Source organism: Scleropages formosus, chromosome 5 (assembly GCF_900964775.1).
Source record: "Scleropages formosus chromosome 5, fSclFor1.1, whole genome shotgun sequence".
In the NCBI taxonomy this organism is placed as follows: Eukaryota; Metazoa; Chordata; class Actinopteri; order Osteoglossiformes; family Osteoglossidae; genus Scleropages; species Scleropages formosus.
Window position 1 is genome coordinate 33,784,558 of NC_041810.1, and position 20,168 is coordinate 33,804,725.

The 20,168-nt window shown below is 38.9% G+C and overlaps 2 protein-coding genes across 3 annotated transcripts; one reads left to right on the top strand and one right to left on the bottom strand.

Moving 5' to 3' along the window:
- The first annotated feature begins 3,563 nt into the window (after nt 1-3,563).
- LOC108932990 (isocitrate dehydrogenase [NAD] subunit beta, mitochondrial-like) lies at nt 3,564-13,014 on the top strand. 2 transcript variants are annotated; one of them, XM_018749761.1, is made up of 13 exons: nt 3,564-3,624; nt 6,470-6,643; nt 6,804-6,924; nt 7,503-7,563; nt 8,060-8,192; nt 8,307-8,440; nt 8,553-8,655; nt 8,940-9,086; nt 9,843-9,937; nt 11,280-11,340; nt 11,706-11,778; nt 11,934-12,002; nt 12,783-12,858. In XM_018749761.1, exons 1-12 carry the CDS (start codon nt 3,583-3,585, stop codon nt 11,993-11,995), a joined length of 1,206 nt encoding a protein of 401 aa, XP_018605277.1. In that variant the 5' UTR covers nt 3,564-3,582; the 3' UTR covers nt 11,996-12,002; nt 12,783-12,858. The 2 variants fall into 2 exon arrangements, with proteins under 2 accessions (XP_018605277.1, XP_018605278.1); XM_018749762.1 differs by lacking the exons at nt 11,706-11,778; nt 11,934-12,002 and having other exon boundaries at nt 12,783-13,014.
- A 3,918-nt stretch (nt 13,015-16,932) lies between these two features.
- Nucleotides 16,933-18,999, bottom strand: aimp2 (aminoacyl tRNA synthetase complex interacting multifunctional protein 2). The gene is made up of 4 exons (XM_018749685.2): nt 18,776-18,999; nt 18,244-18,450; nt 17,899-18,133; nt 16,933-17,419 (listed from the first exon to the last, which is right to left on the bottom strand). The coding sequence occupies exons 1-4, from the start codon at nt 18,902-18,904 to the stop codon at nt 17,028-17,030; spliced, it is 963 nt and encodes a 320-aa protein (XP_018605201.1). The 5' UTR covers nt 18,905-18,999; the 3' UTR covers nt 16,933-17,027.
- Nucleotides 19,000-20,168: the final 1,169 nt, after the last annotated feature.

Sequence of the window (20,168 nt, forward strand, 5' to 3'; positions counted from 1 at the left end):
TAATGTTCCTAATTTGTATGTTACTTGACAGCTGTTTTCTGTTTTTTACGGCAAAAGCTTGATTGGCCAAACAAACGAATAAACACGAAAAGTTTGAGGAATGTCTGCTGTAATATAGACTGAGTAAGCAGGGGAAGTGTGTCTACACTCATTCTTTTTGTTTAAGAGTCCCATAAGATTTTTTGTTTGCTGACTTTATTAAGCTTTTTGTCATTTTATTCTGAAATTATCAGATATTTTTCAGACCTACATCTTTTTTCCTTTTGTATGGCATTGGAAATAAATTAGTAACTTTAACTTTCTTCTGTACATTTATAATCAAAAAATTCTGTAGAATTTACAGAATTTCTGTCTGTAGAATTTGCTTTTGGCACAGCATGTCAGTCAGTTGTGTTTTTTTTTTTTTTTTTTTTTTTTTTTGTTTTTTGAGCCACACCAATGAATTCACTGGCCATCCCTGAAAAAAAGTTCTGGCTATGCCCCTGAGCTGCATGTGTGCTCAGAGGAGCTCCAGCCCTGCCTGGTTCATCCACTATGTTACTCTGGCACCCTGGGAGTTGTACGTGAGCCTCGCTATTCCTAAGAGTGGTGAAGGAGTCTTGGTTGAGGCAGAACATGTAGAGGCCATCCTGGTGGACAGCGGCTAGTACACATTGCTGTAAGGTGCTGAGGGCACCAAGCGGTGAAGATGCTGTAGTAAGAGAGGGCACCATGAGTACAACCGCCAAGTGACTTCTGCAGCACAGACTCCTGGAAAGTCCCCTAGATTTTAAGTCAGCAAAGGGCTGCAGCAGGTCACCGGAGTCCTTCCGTATGTAGGAATCCACAATTCAGGGTCACTTTAAGATAAATTGACCATCTGTCTATCCCATATTATCATATGAAAACATCAAGGTAATACACATTGCTTGTGGGCATTCAAGACAACATCTTTTGGATGATTAGATCAAACTTACAGTTGAATGGGTCTGCCTGTTAATGTGATCGTGAGAATGTTGACATATCCCAGGACTTTTTTTTTTTTTTTTTTTAATTGAACAAATCACACACAATACCAGAACATTAATTCAGAACAGTCAACCTAGCCAGAGGGAATAAAAAAAAAAAAAAAAAAAAACTTTAAATTACAAAACACTCCAATAACCAGACATTACATCAAGACTGTAAAAATATCACAATAATAAACAGACTTAATGGCCTTCTTACTATCACACTCCTCGATAGTGTCTATGTACTGCTTAACTTTTTTACGAAAAACAGAAAATATAGGTTTTTATTAGCAAATTTTGACCAGTGTATATGATATTTAGTCAAAATGATTAATAAATTAATGATATAAGCTTGTTTCTCTGTATGTTTATCAAAATGGAAAAACCCAAACAGTACATATTCATAATACAAAGCAAAATCCTTACACAATTTATCAATAATAAATTTTGAGACATCTCTCCATAGCTGTTTGGTATAACAGCAGTGCCAAAAAAGGTGAGGCACTGTTTCTGGGTGCAGGCTACAAAAAGAACAATTTACATCAATCCCATCCTTGAATGTTCTAAGAAAATGCTTGACAGGATAGAATTTGTGTATAATCTTGAAAGAGATTTCCCTAACCTTGATTAATTAAGAAGTATTTGTGAGTCAACAGCCAAACTTTCTCTCATGGAACCTCGTCAACAAAGGTGTTCCAATAAGCAGTGACATAAGGTAAGGTGGCAACTTCATTCCGAAACAAAGACCGAACCGCTCTGTTATTATGTCTGAGAGACTGTGAAAAACAGATCCTTCCACATGGGGTATCAACTGGGTTCTAGTAACAGGACTTGTTACTAGATGGTGGTCAAACCTTTGGTGATAAGGAAGTTTGGGGTAGCTAGCAGTCGGGGATTGGTTCCTGTGAAGGCTTCCTTGCCTTTGATGCTTTGTCTGAAGGTATTATCTCTAAAGCTTTGTGTAAGGTCATACCTTTAAGGACAGCCCACTGAATGCCTATAAAACCACAATGTATGTCTCCCTTAGTTAGACTTGATGACTACAGCACGAAAACGGCATGTTATGATGTTGTGGACTGATACGCTCGTCTGCAATAAAGAATCCTGCTAAGGATACTTCCAAGTCTCCTGGTCCCCTCTCTGCAAAATTCACAACACCTATGAGACACATAGGTTCCTTAAAGAGCATATTCCTGTCTTGCCTGGTGCAGAGGATGAGCTGTAGAGTGCTGGTCAATACCTGCTCAGGGGCCTCTATTGTTTGGACAGGCATGTTGCCTGGGACCAGCAAGTGGCACCCAGAGGGGTGTCCTGAGACCGCTGCCTGTCTGTTCACTGTGACAGGGCAGACAGTCTGGATGTGGATACACTGGTGCATTAGTGTCATGATCAGAACCAGTTCTGGCCAGCCTCCATAGAGGACTCCTGCATCGCGATATAAACCTCAGTGAGATGGGAGTGGTGCTTGACCTGGTTGAGTGTTTTCTTTTCCTGGCTGATGAAACCATTTGCCTGACTGCCTCCAAAAGCAAGCTTACCACTCCCAAGGCAACTGGGGCTCCAGGGGATGACTGCAGAGAGAGAAAAACCCAGCTGCAGCACAAGAGGAAGACCAAGCAAGGAGGTTGTCGGGGCAGAACAGACACATTACACAGTCTTTCTGGGGATCTGCATGACTATCACTGTTTTTCACCTCGGTGGATGGGGGAGCTGATTCCTGACAACACGGATGGATGGAGCCAGCAGTGGACTGGACAGTGACCACTCCGACTCGGTCCGAGGTCACAACTTATGCATCTATGTTGACATGCAAAATCGCAAACCTTGTTCCCATAGTCCTGCCTCTCGAGACATAACCTGCCAACAGTATGGTCTGGACAGGTTTTTTACCATATGTATTTACGCAATCTTAAATATATGTCATCATTATGGGACACTCCTATGTTAACCTGTGTGCCTTTTACTTATCTGTCTTTTACCCTCTTTTTGAATGGACTGTGATTCAAAATTTGCGAATATGATTTACCTTAATACTGCTGTATTGTAGAGTTTGTCATTTTATATCATACGTTAAAAATAGATTATGTCGATGACTGTGGATATTATTACCCGTTAGACTGAAAATGTTCTTGCTCCTACTCTGGAGAGAGAGGTCCGGAGAGAAGTGATAATGAAAAAAGATGCGTTTAGAAACCCCTTTTCAAAAAGTTTGTCGTAATATATCTTTAAATAATTCTGGTGAAATTAGTTTAACTTTGTGTTAAATGTTTTTATTTTAGTTTTGTAGTTGGATTTTAGTTCTGTTATCGCTAGCGTAGTGGTTACACAGCTACTATGTACTGACTTTTGTTTGGATCCAGGTCGCAGGTTCGACCCCCACCTCCGGTTGTAGTACTCCTTGAGCAAGATACTTACCTATTGCTCCACTAAAAAAAATACCCAGCTGTACAAATGGGTAAATAATTTTAACTTTAACATTGTAATTCGTTTTGGAGAGGAGAGTAAGCTAAATGAATAAACGTGAAGGTCACATTTGGTAAAGCTCGAAAATTTTGTTTCCGGTGCAAAGGTGACGTCTTTACGGGAAGCGAGTATGGCGGCCGCGATTGGAGGGAGGATTAATACAATTGTGAAGGCGAGTACAAAGTGAAAATATAATGTTAAAATACTTAGCCGTTGTAGAGCAGTGAATTTTCTGTGTTTGACCATGTTTTCGTCCGTACAAACTAAGTGTGCGAGGACGTGTCGCTCATATTTACTTGCTGAAACATAGTCCGGAGGAGGAGTGCCTCCCGGACCTGCTTCATCTATCTATTACGTTTTTGGCTGTTATTATGGAAGGAGTTGGCTTCCTGATATCACACAGCAGTTTTCAGTTGCCCGCCGCAGGATTTAGTTTCCATTTAACAGTATGCCTGTGACAGGAGGGAATCAGATTCGATCAGTTAGGTTTTATCATGATTAAAAGCGGTGAAATAATGCTTTATATATATATTATATATTATATATTTGTTTTACATTTTCGCAGTGTTGATAATGATATCATGAGTATGTCTTGTCTAACTTCAACACTATAGTATGTAGAACGTTGAACTGAATAACCCTCATTTGACCTGCACTGACTGAGGGAGCACGTATATCTGTATTCAAGACTTCCTCCTAAGTTTCTCGTTCTAATTCTGTCTCTCGCTTCTGCTTAAGTTTATCTTATTTGTATCTTCCTTCTCCAACAATATATTACTGAACACAGAAACTGCTGCACCATCAAGAGGTTTATATTTGTTTGCTTGAGACTTTCATCATGTCTGCAGCTATGACATAGCCTATGTCTCCTCTGCAATGTAATGCATAAATTGTACTTTTGCTGAGATGTACCTCACTTTGGACAAAAGCGTCTAAATGAATAAATGTAAATGTTTAATCTGTCAAGTGTTTAATGTGTTTGCAAGCTGTCAATGTTTGGAATTTCTTTTCTTATGAAATTTCCAGTTTATAAGTATCTGTAGAAACTACAAGGTGGTTGTGCTTATTTTAGTTTTCAAAAGTTTCAAACTTGTTTTCAGTATAGAGATCATTTATTATTATCCCTTTCTTTTTGCATTGAGACAAAACCTTGCTTTCTTCCACCAAGAAGAAATGTTTAGATTTGCTGCCCAATAATATTTAAAACTGTCAGGCAAAACCCTCCTTCTGCCTTTGGCTCGAGTTGCATAAGTGAATTTTTGATATTTTAAAAGCTTTGTGATATGCTTTGTTGCCACAGTGCACATAACGTAGACAGTTTGTACTACTACTGAACATTTTTATGGATTTAAAGTGAATCGCTTAATAAATGAGTTGGCCAGCCATCTCTAAAATTTCATAGCTATCACAACTCAATGTGTTCAGAGCACGGCCACAGTCTTATGTTTAAATGTGGATAGACAACCTTACCTAGCTAATTTTCTAAGTAACAACTAGATCGGGAAAATCGGAGACCTAATTCCTCAAACCTGTCATGGCTGCACCATTTGTTGACACAATAGTAAAAAACAAATGGAGGTGGGCTTGGGTTGAAGACAAAGAAGTTGATGGAAAACATCTTAGTTCTAGTGGTGCTGAAAGTTAAAAGTGTATGCTTTTGTAGAGTTTGCAATAAAAAGATACTACAGAAGTAATGGCAAGAAGGTGCTACTTTGGCACAGTGTGGACACAAGCCACAAAAATGTCATTTGCATCCTGCAGCACACAACACTCTCCAAAACCTCAGTCACCACTGCAGGAACGATATCGATGAGTGACCAAGCGTGTGATCAGAAGATTTTGAAAATTAATTTCCAAGCACGACCTGTCATTCTTAATTGCATATTCAGTAGTACATTAAGAAAGTGGCAGAAGGCATGAATGTACTCCCTCCGTATTATTTATCAGCAAAGTATTACATGGTATAGCTGTAAAATTTTAAGAACCCATCTTTAATTTGTCGCAAGATGTTTTTCCAGTCTATGTGCTTTACCTTGCAACAGCTCCTTTGACTTTGCTACCTTTCCAGTTTGAATAATTTTGTTGACCTTAAGGAACAGGTTTAGAGAAATTAACACCCACAGTCCGTCTTTAAATTTGGCAAGGTGTTCTCATGTTTGTAGTCTCTTCTTGTTTGTATTGAAACACTTACATAGGTAGCAATTCAATAAATTGGTGTAAAGTAATTGCAGGATTAGCTGTGACTTCAAAACAAGCAGGACTGCAGCCTACTGCGCAGTGTTTATTCACTTCCCTTACTAGGATGTAATTGTTGTAGTTTTCATTTTTAGTTATTACTTGTTAAGCTTTATTTCTTTGAAAAAAGGGGCAAAAATTTGGAGTAAGTCTGGGCTGAATATCCTTTATTACATAATTTTGATGACAGGATATCTTTTGGGGGAAATCTTGGGGGATTGTTTTGGTTCTGCTTATTATATACATATCTGAGGAGATTTTAGTCTGGTATTGAAAGATATTGTATACTGATTTTATAAAAGAATTGTTTTTAAGGAAGAAATCAAATGTAAAATTGTCATTTTAAAATACTTATTGATAAATTAAGAAAAGTTACCTTGTATGTAAAATTGATCCATACTTTCTAATGTAAACAAAGTGTTTTACTTTCAACATTTAGGGTATGCATGGTAGTGTAGTGGTTAGAGCACCTGCCTTTGGATCTAAAGGTTACAGGTTTGATCCCCAAGCCTGGCTCTAGAACCTTTGAGCAAGGTACTTGCCCTAAATTGCTCCAGTAAAAATTACCCAGCTGTGCAAATGGGTAAATAATTGTAACCTTAACATTGTGAGTTGTTTTGGAGAAAAACATCAGCTAATTGACTGAATGTAAATAATGTCTTTTACAAAAGCTACTAACATTAGTAAACACCGATTAGTGTTCCTGTTTAATGCTGAAAAGCTCTTAAGCTTATAGTTTTTTTTTTTTTTTTTTTTTTTCCTATTTCACGTGTACCTACCAGGTTCTCAGTGGACCATGGCTTCAAAAGTTGAGCAGCAGGTCCTTCACAATGTCAGCTTGCTTTTGTACACCAGAGGCTCCCCCTGCCCGTGCTGACAGCACTTTCAGGGTCACCATGGTGCCAGGGGATGGTGTAGGTCCTGAACTTATGACAGCTGTCAAAGAAGTCTTCAAGGTAACACAAGAAAGACTTTTAAGAGTTTTTAAATATCACCTTAAGTTTTCCATTCTCAGGGGTTTTCATTTTAATCAATTTTGTTCAAAGTATAAGCTGTTGTCAAATTTCCTATTCCCCTCTTTTCTGTACTCCTTTTCTCTGTTTTATGCTTCTCCAGGCAGGTAATGTGCCTGTGGAATTTGAGGAATTCCACTTGAGTGAGGTGCAAAACATGGCCAGTGAGGAGAAGCTGGATCAAGTGCTCGCATCAATGAAAAACAACAGAGTGGCCATCAAAGGTACGAGCAGGGTTGAACTTGGTTTTGTGTGTTCTGATTGTTCTTTCTCACAGTATGCTAATGTATTCTTCACCTTAGTTTATCTTTGTAATAGTCTGTTAGAGAGTTCTTTTCTTGGTTCGGAACAGTTTAACTTTATTTAAAGTTGTCTATTACTAGATTGTAGGGGATGCGGTGGCGCAGCAGGTTTGGCCTGTGCCTGCTCTCTAATGGGTCTGGGGTTCAAGTCCTGCTTGGGGTGCCTTGCGATGGACTGGCGTCCCGTCCTGGGTGTGTCCCCTCCAGCCTTGCGCCGTGTGTTGCTGGGTTGGGCTCAAGCTTGCCATGACCCTCCTTTAGACAAGCAGTTTCGGACTCTGTGTGTGTATTACTAGGTTGATCTTGTGTTATTTGCAGCACAGTATTTGATCCTGGATCATTGTCATATGATTCTTATCTTGTAAGAATTGTGCACATTTATTATACTTTATCACTATTAGGATAGTTATTGTGGACCTTTTGGCAGTCCGTTACTGTTAGTATAGTCCCAGTTAACACACATTGTTTTGTTTTCTTTTTTTATTTCTTTGGCAACACAGGAAAGATCCATACACCTATGGAGTACAAGGGAGAGTTGGCCTCCTATGAAATGAGCCTGAGGTTCAGTTTGTTGGGTTTTCTAATTATTTTTAATTTTTATTTAAAGTATTTGTGTTGATATTACACAAGTAATGTGACTGGCAATAACAATATTATAAATACTTTTGTTTTAGTTTATTCACTGTTGCATATGTGTAGATTTGAGTGGATTAAAGCGTTAAAGTAGCATTTTAGTTTGAGAGGTTTAGCAGGAAAAAGCTTAACTATAAGAAAATAAAAACATTTTCTGAAAACCTTTTCTCAACCTTGGAATTATTTCCAGCAAGGTAAACAGTGACTTACATTCTTGGCATTAAAATTTCAGTAAGATAAACATAAACCAAAACCAGAATGCCACCAGTTTGCCTAGGGAAATTTGCTCTTACTGAAAATTAGAAGACAGTTGAAAGAATGGTACGGTACATGCAGTAAGGTTTTTTCTGAGTATGTAATGTCTGTCCTGTGATCTCACGGGTAATCTGTAGTAATTCCTAGTTCTGAATGCTTTAATACTTAGAAGGAAGCTGGACCTGTTTGCCAACGTGGTTCATGTGAACAGCCTCCCTGGATATAGTACTCGCCACAACAATCTGGACCTGGTTATTATCCGTGAGCAGACAGAGGGGGAATACAGTTCTCTTGAACATGAGGTAAAAATTCATTATATCTGTGCAATAACTCAAGCAATCGTTTCAGTAGTGTTAATTTCTTTTTCCATCCTTGTGCTGCTTCCCCTCTAATGGCCACATACTTCTGTTGATCAGAGTGTAAAGGGAGTCATTGAATGCCTGAAGATCATCACCAGAGAGAAATCCCGTCGCATTGCTAAGTTTGCATTTGACTATGCTACTAAAAAGGGCCGCAGTAAGGTCACAGCTGTGCATAAGGCAAACATTATGTAAGTTGTTTTTTTTTTTCCTTGTTTCCGCTTGAGACAAGTAGATAGTTTCCTGATTATTTTTGGCAGATTGGTGTTTTAATTCAGAGATGTTCATTTTTGCTGCCCTTAGGAAGTTAGGAGATGGACTTTTTCTGCAGAACTGTGCAGAGGTAGCAGAGCTGTACCCCAAGATAAAGTATGAGAACATGATCATTGACAACTGCTGCATGCAGGTATGGTTCTCTGTTGAACCTGAAGAGTGCTGAAGAGCAGTTTTTTGTTTCATGTTATATTTTTATGTATTTTACTGACACTGACTTGTCTAGTAGAGATAAGGAAAGACTTTAAGAAGTAGTTAGATTAAATGTTATCGGAATAAGTGTGTCACTTTACTGCACTTCAGAAGAACCAGATATTGTACACTGGGGGATGAGAAGCTGGTGTAGAGGTAGAATGCAGTTTTTTTCACCTATCTGCAGTAGCTGATAATCCAACCTCCCTCTTCCATGTCTCCCAGTTGGTGCAGAACCCGTACCAGTTTGATGTACTGGTGATGCCCAACTTGTATGGGAACATCATTGACAACTTGGCAGCTGGTCTTGTGGGGGGAGCAGGAGTGGTTCCTGGTGAAAGCTACAGCTCAGAATATGCTGTTTTTGAAACAGTGAGTTTTTCCCCTGCTCTGTGTTCTTATTTTGAGCATACATGCTTATATTCCCAAGTATTTCAGGACACCTACAGTTAGTAATGCAAAACTTGTTTGCAGTACTTGTACCACTTCTACTTCTCAATAGTTTTGACTTCCAGGAAGGCTCAGAGAATCAGCCAGTTGCCTCCTGCATGCATACCAGTGTGTACTTATAATACTGCATGTTTGTTACTATAGAAATACTTTTACCCCATTGGGAAATTCAGCTGCATACAGCAGCTGCATACAGAGACATACAGACCCTATACAAACACATAGAACAAAGGATTAGGACAAGGTACACAAATTACTCTTTCTGGCATGGAGAATGATGACCCATAAAGTGACTGAAAGTCGGCCTTGACCGAACGGTTAAATCATCATCATCTCTGTCAGCTTTCAGGCAACTTTTATACAGGGGCAATTGGTCATGTACTGATTAGAGCTTCTGCCTTTGGACCCAAAGGTTCCAGGTTCAAATCCCACCTCCATCTGTAGTACCCTTGAGCAAGGTGCTTACCCTAAGTTGCTGCAGTAAAATTTACTAGCTGTATTAATGGGTAAATAACTGTAAGTAGCTTAACATTGTAAATTTTGGAGAAAAATGTCAACTAATAAATGTAAACCTTCCTGCATGAACAGAACCAAGCTATTCTTGAAATTTCTGAGTGTAATGTGTGTGTGTACAGGTATGTGATGTAGTTAACAAATGGATATGTATGTGTGTTTCAGGGAGCCAGACACCCATTTGCTCAGGCTGTGGGTAGGAATATTGCTAATCCCACAGCCATGCTGTTGAGTGCTGCCAACATGCTACGACATCTCAGGTCAGTGTATGCCAGTTTTTGCACTGCACATACTGTTACGTTCTGTCTAGGGCCTTTCATACTACATGCAGAAATAGTCATTTGATACCCTTTGCAAAACACACAGTCCTCAACTAATGAACAGTTGGGACTAGAAGTTTTCATTTTGATTTGTTCATAACTCAAAAGTCACTTTTTCCATGTTGAAATCAGTAAAAGGTGAATAAAATACATATTTGCCCACATTCTAACAAATTAGGTTTTGTAAGAACTTGAGACAAAGCTGTAACAAAAATAATTCTGTAATACTTCCATGCATTATGAGAAACTGGTTGTGCTGTGCAAGGTGACCGTGTCATGAAACGTCCCAGACATGGTGCAGCTACATTGGTGTAACATTTCTGTACTTTTAACTTCAAAACTACATTAAAATAAACTTATTTTCAGATAACTGAAAATAAAAAAAAATATGTATTCACCACATTAGTGCTGTTAAGTATTTGTCATATAAACATAACACATTTGTCAGCTATGGGCTGCTTTCAACTTTATCATCTACGCAATCGTTAAGAGCTTAGTAAAATTGATGTCCTTTGGTTTTTTGCATGCAAAGGCTGGATTCTCTCAAACATTAATTTTTAGAAAAGTTGAAGAAAATAGATATAATCATAGTTGACAGTGGACACACCACTTTCATCTCTTTATGTGGTAGTAAAGAGTGGCACTTTTCAGTTGCATCCCCATCATCCTGTGATCTTTCGATAGTGGCCCAAAGGATGAGATCACAGTGTAAGTGACAGAAATTAGATTGCTTTTCAGGGTGGCAGAGCTTTTTCTTTTCAACCATCCTTATTGAAACCATCAGGATTTGGTGTTCCTCCTGATCGTAAAGACCTTGTTAAAATAATTTCAGCCAGAAGAACCAGTAAATGTAGTTAGAATACTTGATTGACTGGTGTGTCCAGCAGAAGGGGTAAAGGGTATGCTCCACTGGGAGGAGGTTCCCATCCAAACCCAGGAAATGCTGGAGAAATTGTGCCTTTGGCCTGGGAACATTTTACAATCTCCCCAGGAGGAGTTGGAGACCAAAAGAATAGTTTAATCTGCTCTGCTCAGCCTGTTCCCACATCAGACTTCGAGAGGATATGTGGCATTCAAAATGGATTAATGAGTGAATGGATTTTCTGATGTCCAATGGCAAAAACTTTTTATGTTTGCGGTTTATAACCCTTGTCAGTGTTGCAATGCCACTGCCTCTCCCCTGTCTTGGGGCAGCAGGCACAAAAGGGAAATTTACAGTGCAGGGGAGTATGAAAGCAGTGTGTTACTTGCAGATTTTAAAAATAACCAACTACTTTTGCAGTTTGGAATACCACTCCCAGATGGTATCTGAGGCAGTCAAAAGGGTCATCAAGCAGGGAAAGGTACAGTGATGTCCATTCCCATTTATATTTTGTCTCTTTTTTGTCTTCTTAAATATAAGCATGTTACAGTGTTTTATTTTTAAGTCTAAGTTTAAGTTTATTTTTAAGTTTTTATTTTTAATTTTTATGTTTATTTTTATTTTTTAGATTTTTTTTTTTTTTTTTGGCCCCATGTAGGTCAACTTGCGAGTGCTAATGTGACTTGAAGCCTGTTCAAAATTAGAAATTTTTCATCAGTCCAGACACTGTCACAATCTTCTAAAAGCTTGGTTCTGCGTACGACGACAAGGTTGTGTTTAAAACACCATATAAAGTTCTGATTTAATTTAAAATTTTCCGTACGATTTGTTTACTGTGTTCAACAGTTCATGCAGTGCAGGGTCTCAATGTTCATCTGTCCCGGACACATTCTGCATGAGACAGGAACATGGATGAGAAGTATCTTTTTATTAACCTCAGGAAACATTTAAAATTAAACTTCAAAATTACAGAAAATTAAAAATACATCATTGCTACAACTTCGTATTCGTTGTGTTGTATTACGCTTCATACATCTTCATACAAGACAGTGTCATGTTTCTCCTTATCATCAGGTACCAAAGGAGAAAGTAAAGGTGGAGTAGAGAGAGTTGCAGCACAGTGGAGGACCGCATAAGGAAAACGTATTAAGTGTTTGACCTTAAAATATTGGCTGTGTCTCATTTGCCGCTGAGGACAACAAAAGTAGCCATGAGCAAGAGGCAGATTCATTACGTAAACATATTTATCAGCATCTGATCAGTTACAGCTTGAAATAAAGTATAATAGACTCATACCTCTTTATTTGCTTGGTGGTTTCTGTAAAAATTTCAGACACAGCTATAATAAAAGTGTACTGAAATGGCTTTTGAACTGCTACATGAATCTGGCCCCTTCTCAAAAAACACCCTTTTAGTTTCTGTATTTTTGCTTTGCAAAAGAGAATTTTTAGAAAGTGAAGGAAATGCAGTTAAAAACAAATAAATACAGAAGTAAATGTTTTAAGAATTCCTAAGTCAGATTTTCATAACATAAGGTATAAGTGTACAAGCTCCCCTTGTTTAAAAAGTTTAGTTAATTCCTGAAAATCTGCTTGTGAAGTGAATTCTTGTGAAATAAAACCCCAGTTACCATTTGAAATGAAAATGATTCCCCCCCTCCCAAAAAAGCAGATATTGTAATATAAATGTAATGTGAAATGCTTATGTCTCTGATTTATAAATTCATTATTTTATTTCCCCTTCAATTTATCCATCTCATTTTATTTAGCTGCAGTAGAATTCACATGCAGCATAATGCTCGTTTGAAAGAACCTACACTTACCTGCTCAAAACAGTATCCATTTATCAGCTTTGTTTCTGATAGCCCTGCTGTTTTATTGCTCCTTTCACCCCATCCCTCTCCCCTATGTTTTTGTGCCCCAGGTGCGGACAAGAGACCTCGGGGGATACAGCACTACTGGTGACTTTGTGCGTGCTGTTGTCGACAATCTACGTTAATAACCTATCCACTGAGAAACAACGTCGATCACGTACATTTTCTCTCCACTTTATACAACTTATCTTCAAATTCTTCACCACCCTTCTTGTCATAGTTAGCTGTCTCTGCTTGTATCCTTGTACTTAATGACATAAAAACCAGTGGTTCTCAACCCTGGCCTTTGTGTACATTTGTGTTTTTGTTTTTGTTGTAGCCAGGGTTTTAATTGATTGCATTTAGTTTTTGATCACCACCAAATGTACTTGGTGAAGACTTATTTTAAAATTGTTAAATAATATTTCAAGCAATTGTAATGTATTGCTTGTAACAGTAATTATATGGTTATTATTAAACAGTTTTAGAGTTAAATTAATCCTTGTGAAGTTCAGTAAATTGTATTAAATTTTCATTATGGGGCCATCCACAGACCAGCTGCCTTTATCCCCTCCTTGCTCCCCTTGAGAGGGTGCAGTTGATCATCATTCACTTAGGACAAGGGCAGGTCTTTGAGAGCTGTCCATTTTCCAGCTCCTGCTTTCTGTCTTGGGTTTGACCACCCCCCAGCTCACCCCTGCCCTTCCATGTCCCACTCAGGTGACATCAGGACGCACTCTTCCATATCTGTCTTGAGGAAGTAGTATTTTAGTTTCCCTGTATTGTAATAATTTAATTGATTCCTTGAAGTTAGTATATACTGTACAAGGACCTGTAACAAAGGGAAAAAAATGCTTACAAAATTGTAAGATAACGTAGAATAATATACCGAGGTAGAAAAATATACCTCTGGGGATACAAGTACGTATCACTGCTCTACCCAAGTGGGCATTATGTTGTAGTATAGTTAGCTGGTGTGAGGTAGCCCTATAGCTAACATCTAGAGTTCGATTGGCTACTGCAGAATTAGAGTGAGATCGAATCAAAGCCATAATCCATTGGTCTTAAGCAAGCTGATTTGGTAGGTATCAGTGTCCAGTCTCTGTCAGGGACTTCCCAGATGAATCACATAGCATTGGGGATAATGCCATGGTGCTCCAAGAAGATGGAGGAGGAAAAAAAAAAAGATCTTTTAACAGTTAAAGATGGAACATATACAGGCAGTCCCCGAGTTATGAACATCCAACTTACGTACGACCTGTACTTACAAACCACCCCCTTACTCACCAGAAGTTTAATTTTTTTTTTTTTTTTGTCACCCTTAAGTAACAGTTGAATGGAAGGCTTAATTATGAAGTTTCTATATTAAAAATTTGAGTTACTGCATATACAATGGTTCGTAATAATAAACGGGCACTACTTTGTGAAGCACATCAAACCATTGTGTGTCTACAGTGGTTTGTTGACTCGTGGGCAGGGCACGTGAGCCTGAGGTAGGACAGACTTCCTTCTTTTCCCGTTAAGTGTCTCATGTTACTGTATTTGGCTTTAATTTTTTTTGTTTTTACCTTCCTAACTATGGCACCAAATCATAAATATGATGCAAGTGATGGTGATGAATCCAAGAAAAAAGAAACGATCACGATGGAAACTAAAGAGTAAATAATAAAGCGAAATGTGAACCGCCAACGAACTATGTAAAAGCGAATATTAAAGTTTCTTTAATGTTTTGCACACGCACACACATTGCCTCTCTCTCTCCTTCTGAGAGCACTTGGCTACAAAAGACACTTCTTCCCAGTTGCAGACAACAACTCCACCCCCCGCATGTTCTCAAACCGCCCTTGCTCTGCTCTTCCAAATCCTGTTTTTATGTCTTTATTATAAATACTGTATTTACATTTTTTTATTATCATTGAATCATTATATTGTATTATTATAATAATTACTGTATTGTTTTATTAAAGATGCTTTATTGTGTCCGAAGTGTTTGTTTAATGTTTTTTATGCATAGAAATGTACACAATATACTAAGTCAAACATTTGATAAACTGACATTAGATACCCACCATACCTAACTGTTCCGACTTACATCAAAATCCGACTTCAATACCCACTGAGGACACAGAACTTGTTTGTAATTTGGGGACTGCCTGTAATAAAATGAGGTTATAAAGACAATCACTTGCAAACAAGCATGGAACACTGAAAGACTCGTGGAAAGGAAGAGGCATTTCAACTGATCCAAGGTAATGAGTGGAGACAGGATATTTTTCAAAGGTAGCTGAAGGTTATACCACACCACATTAACATTTTTTTTGCAAGTGTCTGAGCATAATAAACATTATGAAACTTTTTAATCAACACCTAATTTTAGCTGCAAAACCCAGTTTTATTATATTATTTTCTGTCCAAACAATGACTTTCAGTTAGAAAGCAACAAAAAGCTTGAGGAGGAAGATACAGGCAGATATGTCATAGTCAGAGCTGTGGTTGAGGTTGAAGAGCCAGGAACAAAATAGAAGCACTAGGAAGAGCATGTTTTTTTTCTACGAGATTCTACAAGGTTTATGGTTGTAGCTCACGCTTTTAAAGGAGTGGTTTGATGAGTTTATGGAACACAGGTATGGTGAACACTGCTGGCTGGTCATCCCAGGAATTTCTCCTAGTAGCTATGACAAGAACATTGTGGATGGGATCCCAATTCATTGCACAACTTCTACTGCAACTTGAAAGAGCATGCAAAACATTCTTCTCAATAACTGACATACGTGGGTGGTTCTGTGAATGTTTTGGTTCTAGGTTATCCATTCCCCTTCTTCCCCCTTTGTCTCTCTCGCCATTGATTCCCTGTTGCTGTTCGCATCAAATTCAAGACTCTGGCTAAGGTGTGCAAACCCATCAATAGATCTGCTCCCCTATATCAACAAAACCTTATCCGTTGCTGCACCTCAACCAGACTGCTGTCCTCTTCCAGTTCTGCCTGCTTAGTGGTCCCATGTGCAAGAGGTCCAAAATCAAAAGCACAAAGGTTGTTGGTTCTGGCTTCAATGTGGTGGAATGACCCTCTTCTCTCACTCAAAACTGCTGGATCTCTCTCAACATTCAAGAAGGGTCTCAAAGGTCACATATTTCAAAATCACATTCCTTGATCTGCTATGTGCTTGTTAAATGTGTTGTCTTCTAAAGAATTTTAAAAAATGGACATGCAGCTACTTGTGTTATGTATGCTGGTTTAATACTGTATTTAGTCCTATATTCCTGAATGTTGTTTATGATCTTTATATTATGGATATGTTAAAATTCCCATGATAAATGAGATTTTGGTTGTAGGATGTGCCTTTTGGTACAGAGCACCTACACTTTGGAATAATCTGCCAGATATCAGGAACGCCTCTTCAGGCTCAGCCTTTGAATCTAGGCCTAAAACTCTTCATAATCTGCTATAGAGTTATTCTTGATTTGTTTATTGTGCACTGTTGTTCATTGGTTACCAGAGTTATCTTGTATCCAAGTATGTTGTTTGTTGCTATCCCTTTTTCTGTTTTTAGCAGCACTTTGCAGTTGCATGGGAGCTACTACCAACTCAGGAAGCTTGGTGTAGTTTGCTGCCTGCCAACTGACAGGATCAGCAACCTTGGGCTTGGACAACAAATTATAGCTTCTATGGACTAATTTACTGTTGACAGTCTTCACCAGATATGAACGCAATAGAACACTTTTGGGATGTGGTAGAATAGGAGATTCACAGCATAAATGTACAGCTAACCTCAGAAATTGTGTGATGCAATCATGTCAACATGGACCAGAATATCAAAAGAATGTTTCCAACATTTTATGGAATCCATGCCATGAAGAACTTAAGTTGTTTTGAGAGCAAACGGAGGTCATACCCAGTATTAGTATAGTGTTCCTAATAAAGTGCTCAGTGAGTGTATGTACTATTTATCTGTGGTACAATCAGTAAATTCTAAATCTGGCTGCAGGTGCTGTATCATATAGCCAGGTTTAGAACTTACTATCACATAAAAGACCTGTGTATCTTACAAGTGATCTTGACTATACAAAGCAAAAACTAAAACAATAACCAAACCTGCAATTTAATTCCAAACCTGCAATATTTCAGTCTTGCTCCCTAATAATTCTAAAAACTGAATCCTAAAACCATACACAATAAGGCCAAGAATCTGGACAAAACTGAAAAATTTTATTTGCTTTAGCAAAAATGTTTTCAGTATTTCAGAATCAAGCAGTCTTAAATTATGTGACACATGAATCAACTAAGTACTGCTTACACACAAGGTGGAAATCGGTGTTTACTTTCTCAGTAAAGAGTATACCCCACAGAAGTGACCAGAGTTCTCACATGACTCAAGCCACTTATGCACTTTAATGGGAACTGTGGCAGCAATTCCAGTCTGCATCAGCCAACAGGCACATAGAACATCAGCCAGAGAAAGTTCTGGCCCGGCCAACCAGAGGTTCTTGGTCAAAGTGAAGTTCAAAGCCTGTACCACAGCTTTCTGCTCCTTGGCACATCCCTCTGCCAGCTGGAAAAGTGCAGTGTCCACCCAGCTATCCATTACAGTAGCCAAGGCAGGGTCTTTGGCGGGAGCCAAAAGCAGCCTGTACAGGAATCGGGCCACATTGCCTTCACCTTCCACGGTACACATGCGCCGTGTATTAAACTTCAACTGCACCCTAGGTACTGAAAACAGAAGATAGGATGAGAAAGGGCAATGCTCTGTAGTCAGTGAGATAACAAAGTGGGTGAGATGTGGGAATCATGACTTTAGTAAAACAAGAATTCTCTCAATGCAAAAATTAATATCAAAGAACAGTGGGTTCCCCCCTTATGACTTAAACAGATTTTTCATTTGAAAAGTATGTTAGTCGCCCCTGGGCCACCTTTGTGCTGAAATCGAGCAATGAACCAGCTTTCAGCCCCATTTAAGTCTGTAATCAGAGGACCCACTGCAGTAAATATTCTCTTTAAAACAAAAAAAAAAAAGTTTGTAATGGGTCATTACTCAATATTTTGTCAGTCCAGGCCCCACGGTATTACAGTTTCTATATTATTAAATATTTTTGGCATTCAGTTCTGAACCAAATGGTTTATGCACTTAAGGGTAGACTTTAGACTGTAAAAGTAATGAACGAAATTAGATTCCAAAAGGAATGCCTTACCATCCTTCCATATGATTGTGAATATAAGTTGGAAGTGCTGCCGACTGCAACCGTTGATAATAGGGGGACCCAGACAAGACAACAGCTCTGGTGGAACCGCAAAAACAGATGAGTGCATGTGTATGCCAGACAAAACACTGTAACGCTGGCACAGCATGCTGTGCAGAACCAGCAAGGACAGAGGGGGTTGTGCTGGATTGGCATTAATCACAATATCTCTTGGGGTTCCACAGTCCTGCAGAACAAGTACAGAACACAAATCTCTTTAAAGTAGAAAAAATACACACAGACAGCTACAAAAACCAATTAGTAGATCTGCTTTACTACACCGAGGGTAACACCTGCCTGCCTCAGGAGTTGATCTAAGTCCAAAGAATTACTCAGGGCAGAGCCAACAGAAGCTTGTGACATGCTTGCAGCATCCAGGTCCACATCAGGGGTGTTGACCATTTTTGTCAGTCCACTGACCACAGCTTCCAGCTCATACAGTTGCCGCATTATCTCATCCTGTCTGTTCTGCAAAGCCTTCACTTCTGGGTACACCTGCCAATTCTAAGGCCAGAAAGATGGTGCAGCAGACACCAGGGGAGAAATATCAGACCAGTTATACATCAAGTCAGTCATACAGATTTACAAGCTACATTCCATTCCATATTTATGATAACGTCCACACGCGGTGAGAGGAATCGTCGAATTACGTAATTACGAATTATACATATTTCTTTAATTTAACCCTAAAAATTAGATTCCATGTCAATAAATCTTTCTTGGTCACGTACGAAATATCTTGTTCTTGTAATATGTAATCTGATTCCTGGTTTGATATCGTGACCGCTAAGTAGGTACATGTATTGTAAAACCGAACGGCAGCCATTACCTGGTGTGCTTCATCATCATCGGCCCGGCGGCTTTGCTGACTGTGAATATTTGCTAACTTGTACATGCAAATCGGTAAGTCAAACTCAACGTCACTCCGACTCGTTGGTCTTATCTGGTACATAGACATGTTTGATTACGTGAACTTCCAGATAGTAAAATATTTTAAACTAAAACGTCGCACACAACCATAGACTGCACGCCCTCTTAAGCAGTCAACACCAAAGGACGGAAGCAAGTGCGTCACATCCTGGGACACAACTAGAGATTTGGATGTTCTTTGCATCCTGCGCTGCGCAACTATAACTGCAAACCCCCACAATAATACAAACCCTTATGCTCACAAGTATCATGCTCACTGACATCAGAGTTTTATGAAATGTCAGATACTTTTCCTCCTTTAAATTACATTTGTACTTATATTTATTCATTTAGCAGATGCTTTTCTCCAAAGCATCTTCCATTGATTGAACACTGTGTAGTATTATCATCAGCTCACACCTTATTCCGGCACAGACACAGACACAGACACACACACACACACAATGGCTACAACCACTTGTCCCAAGCAGGGTCGCAACAAACCGAGGTCTAACCCAGCAATGCAGGGTGCAAGGCCAGAGGGGGAGGAGACACACCCCAGACAGGATGCCAGTCTGCCAGAAGGCATCCCAAGCAGGACTCGAACCCCAACTTGAAACTGGGGAGTTTGTATGTTCTCCCCATGTCTGCGTGGATTTCCTCAGGGTGCTCTGGTTTCCTCCCACAGTTCAAAGACATGTTGTTCACCCATAGTGTGTGAGTGCCACAAAGAGAGTGTGTTTCACTGATGCATGGATGAGTGACCCATTTTAAGTAGTGTGTCTAGCAGTGTAAGTCACCTTGGTGAATAAGGTGTGTGGACTAGTAACACTACATAGTATCCATTGTAAGTTGCTTTGGAGAAAAGCATTCTGCTAAATGAATAAATGTAAATGTATCTGTTTATTTACTGTATTATCTGTTTAAACTTTAATTTTCCATTTTTTATACTTAAGTGTTGTGTTTTATATTGTTGTCTAAAGAACTCAGGGAGTACCACTATAATTTTGAGCAGTACAAGGACAATAAAAAGGAGCTGATAATAGATCCACGGAGAAAGAGGGAGCAACACTCATCACTGCATATTGGTGAGACTGTTGTATTTTTATTGTTTGAGTTGGTGTTGTTGATGTTGTGTTGGAAGGTGTTGTTTGTATTTGGTTGTCAACTTGTAATAGCTGATGAATGATTGGCATTCAGTTTAATTGTACAATTTGGAATGCGATTTATAGAACTGCCACTAGATGTCCATACGTTAATTACGTTCCTTGGTTTTTGCGTAAATGCTAGAGAAGTAGAGAAGAAGAGTTTTG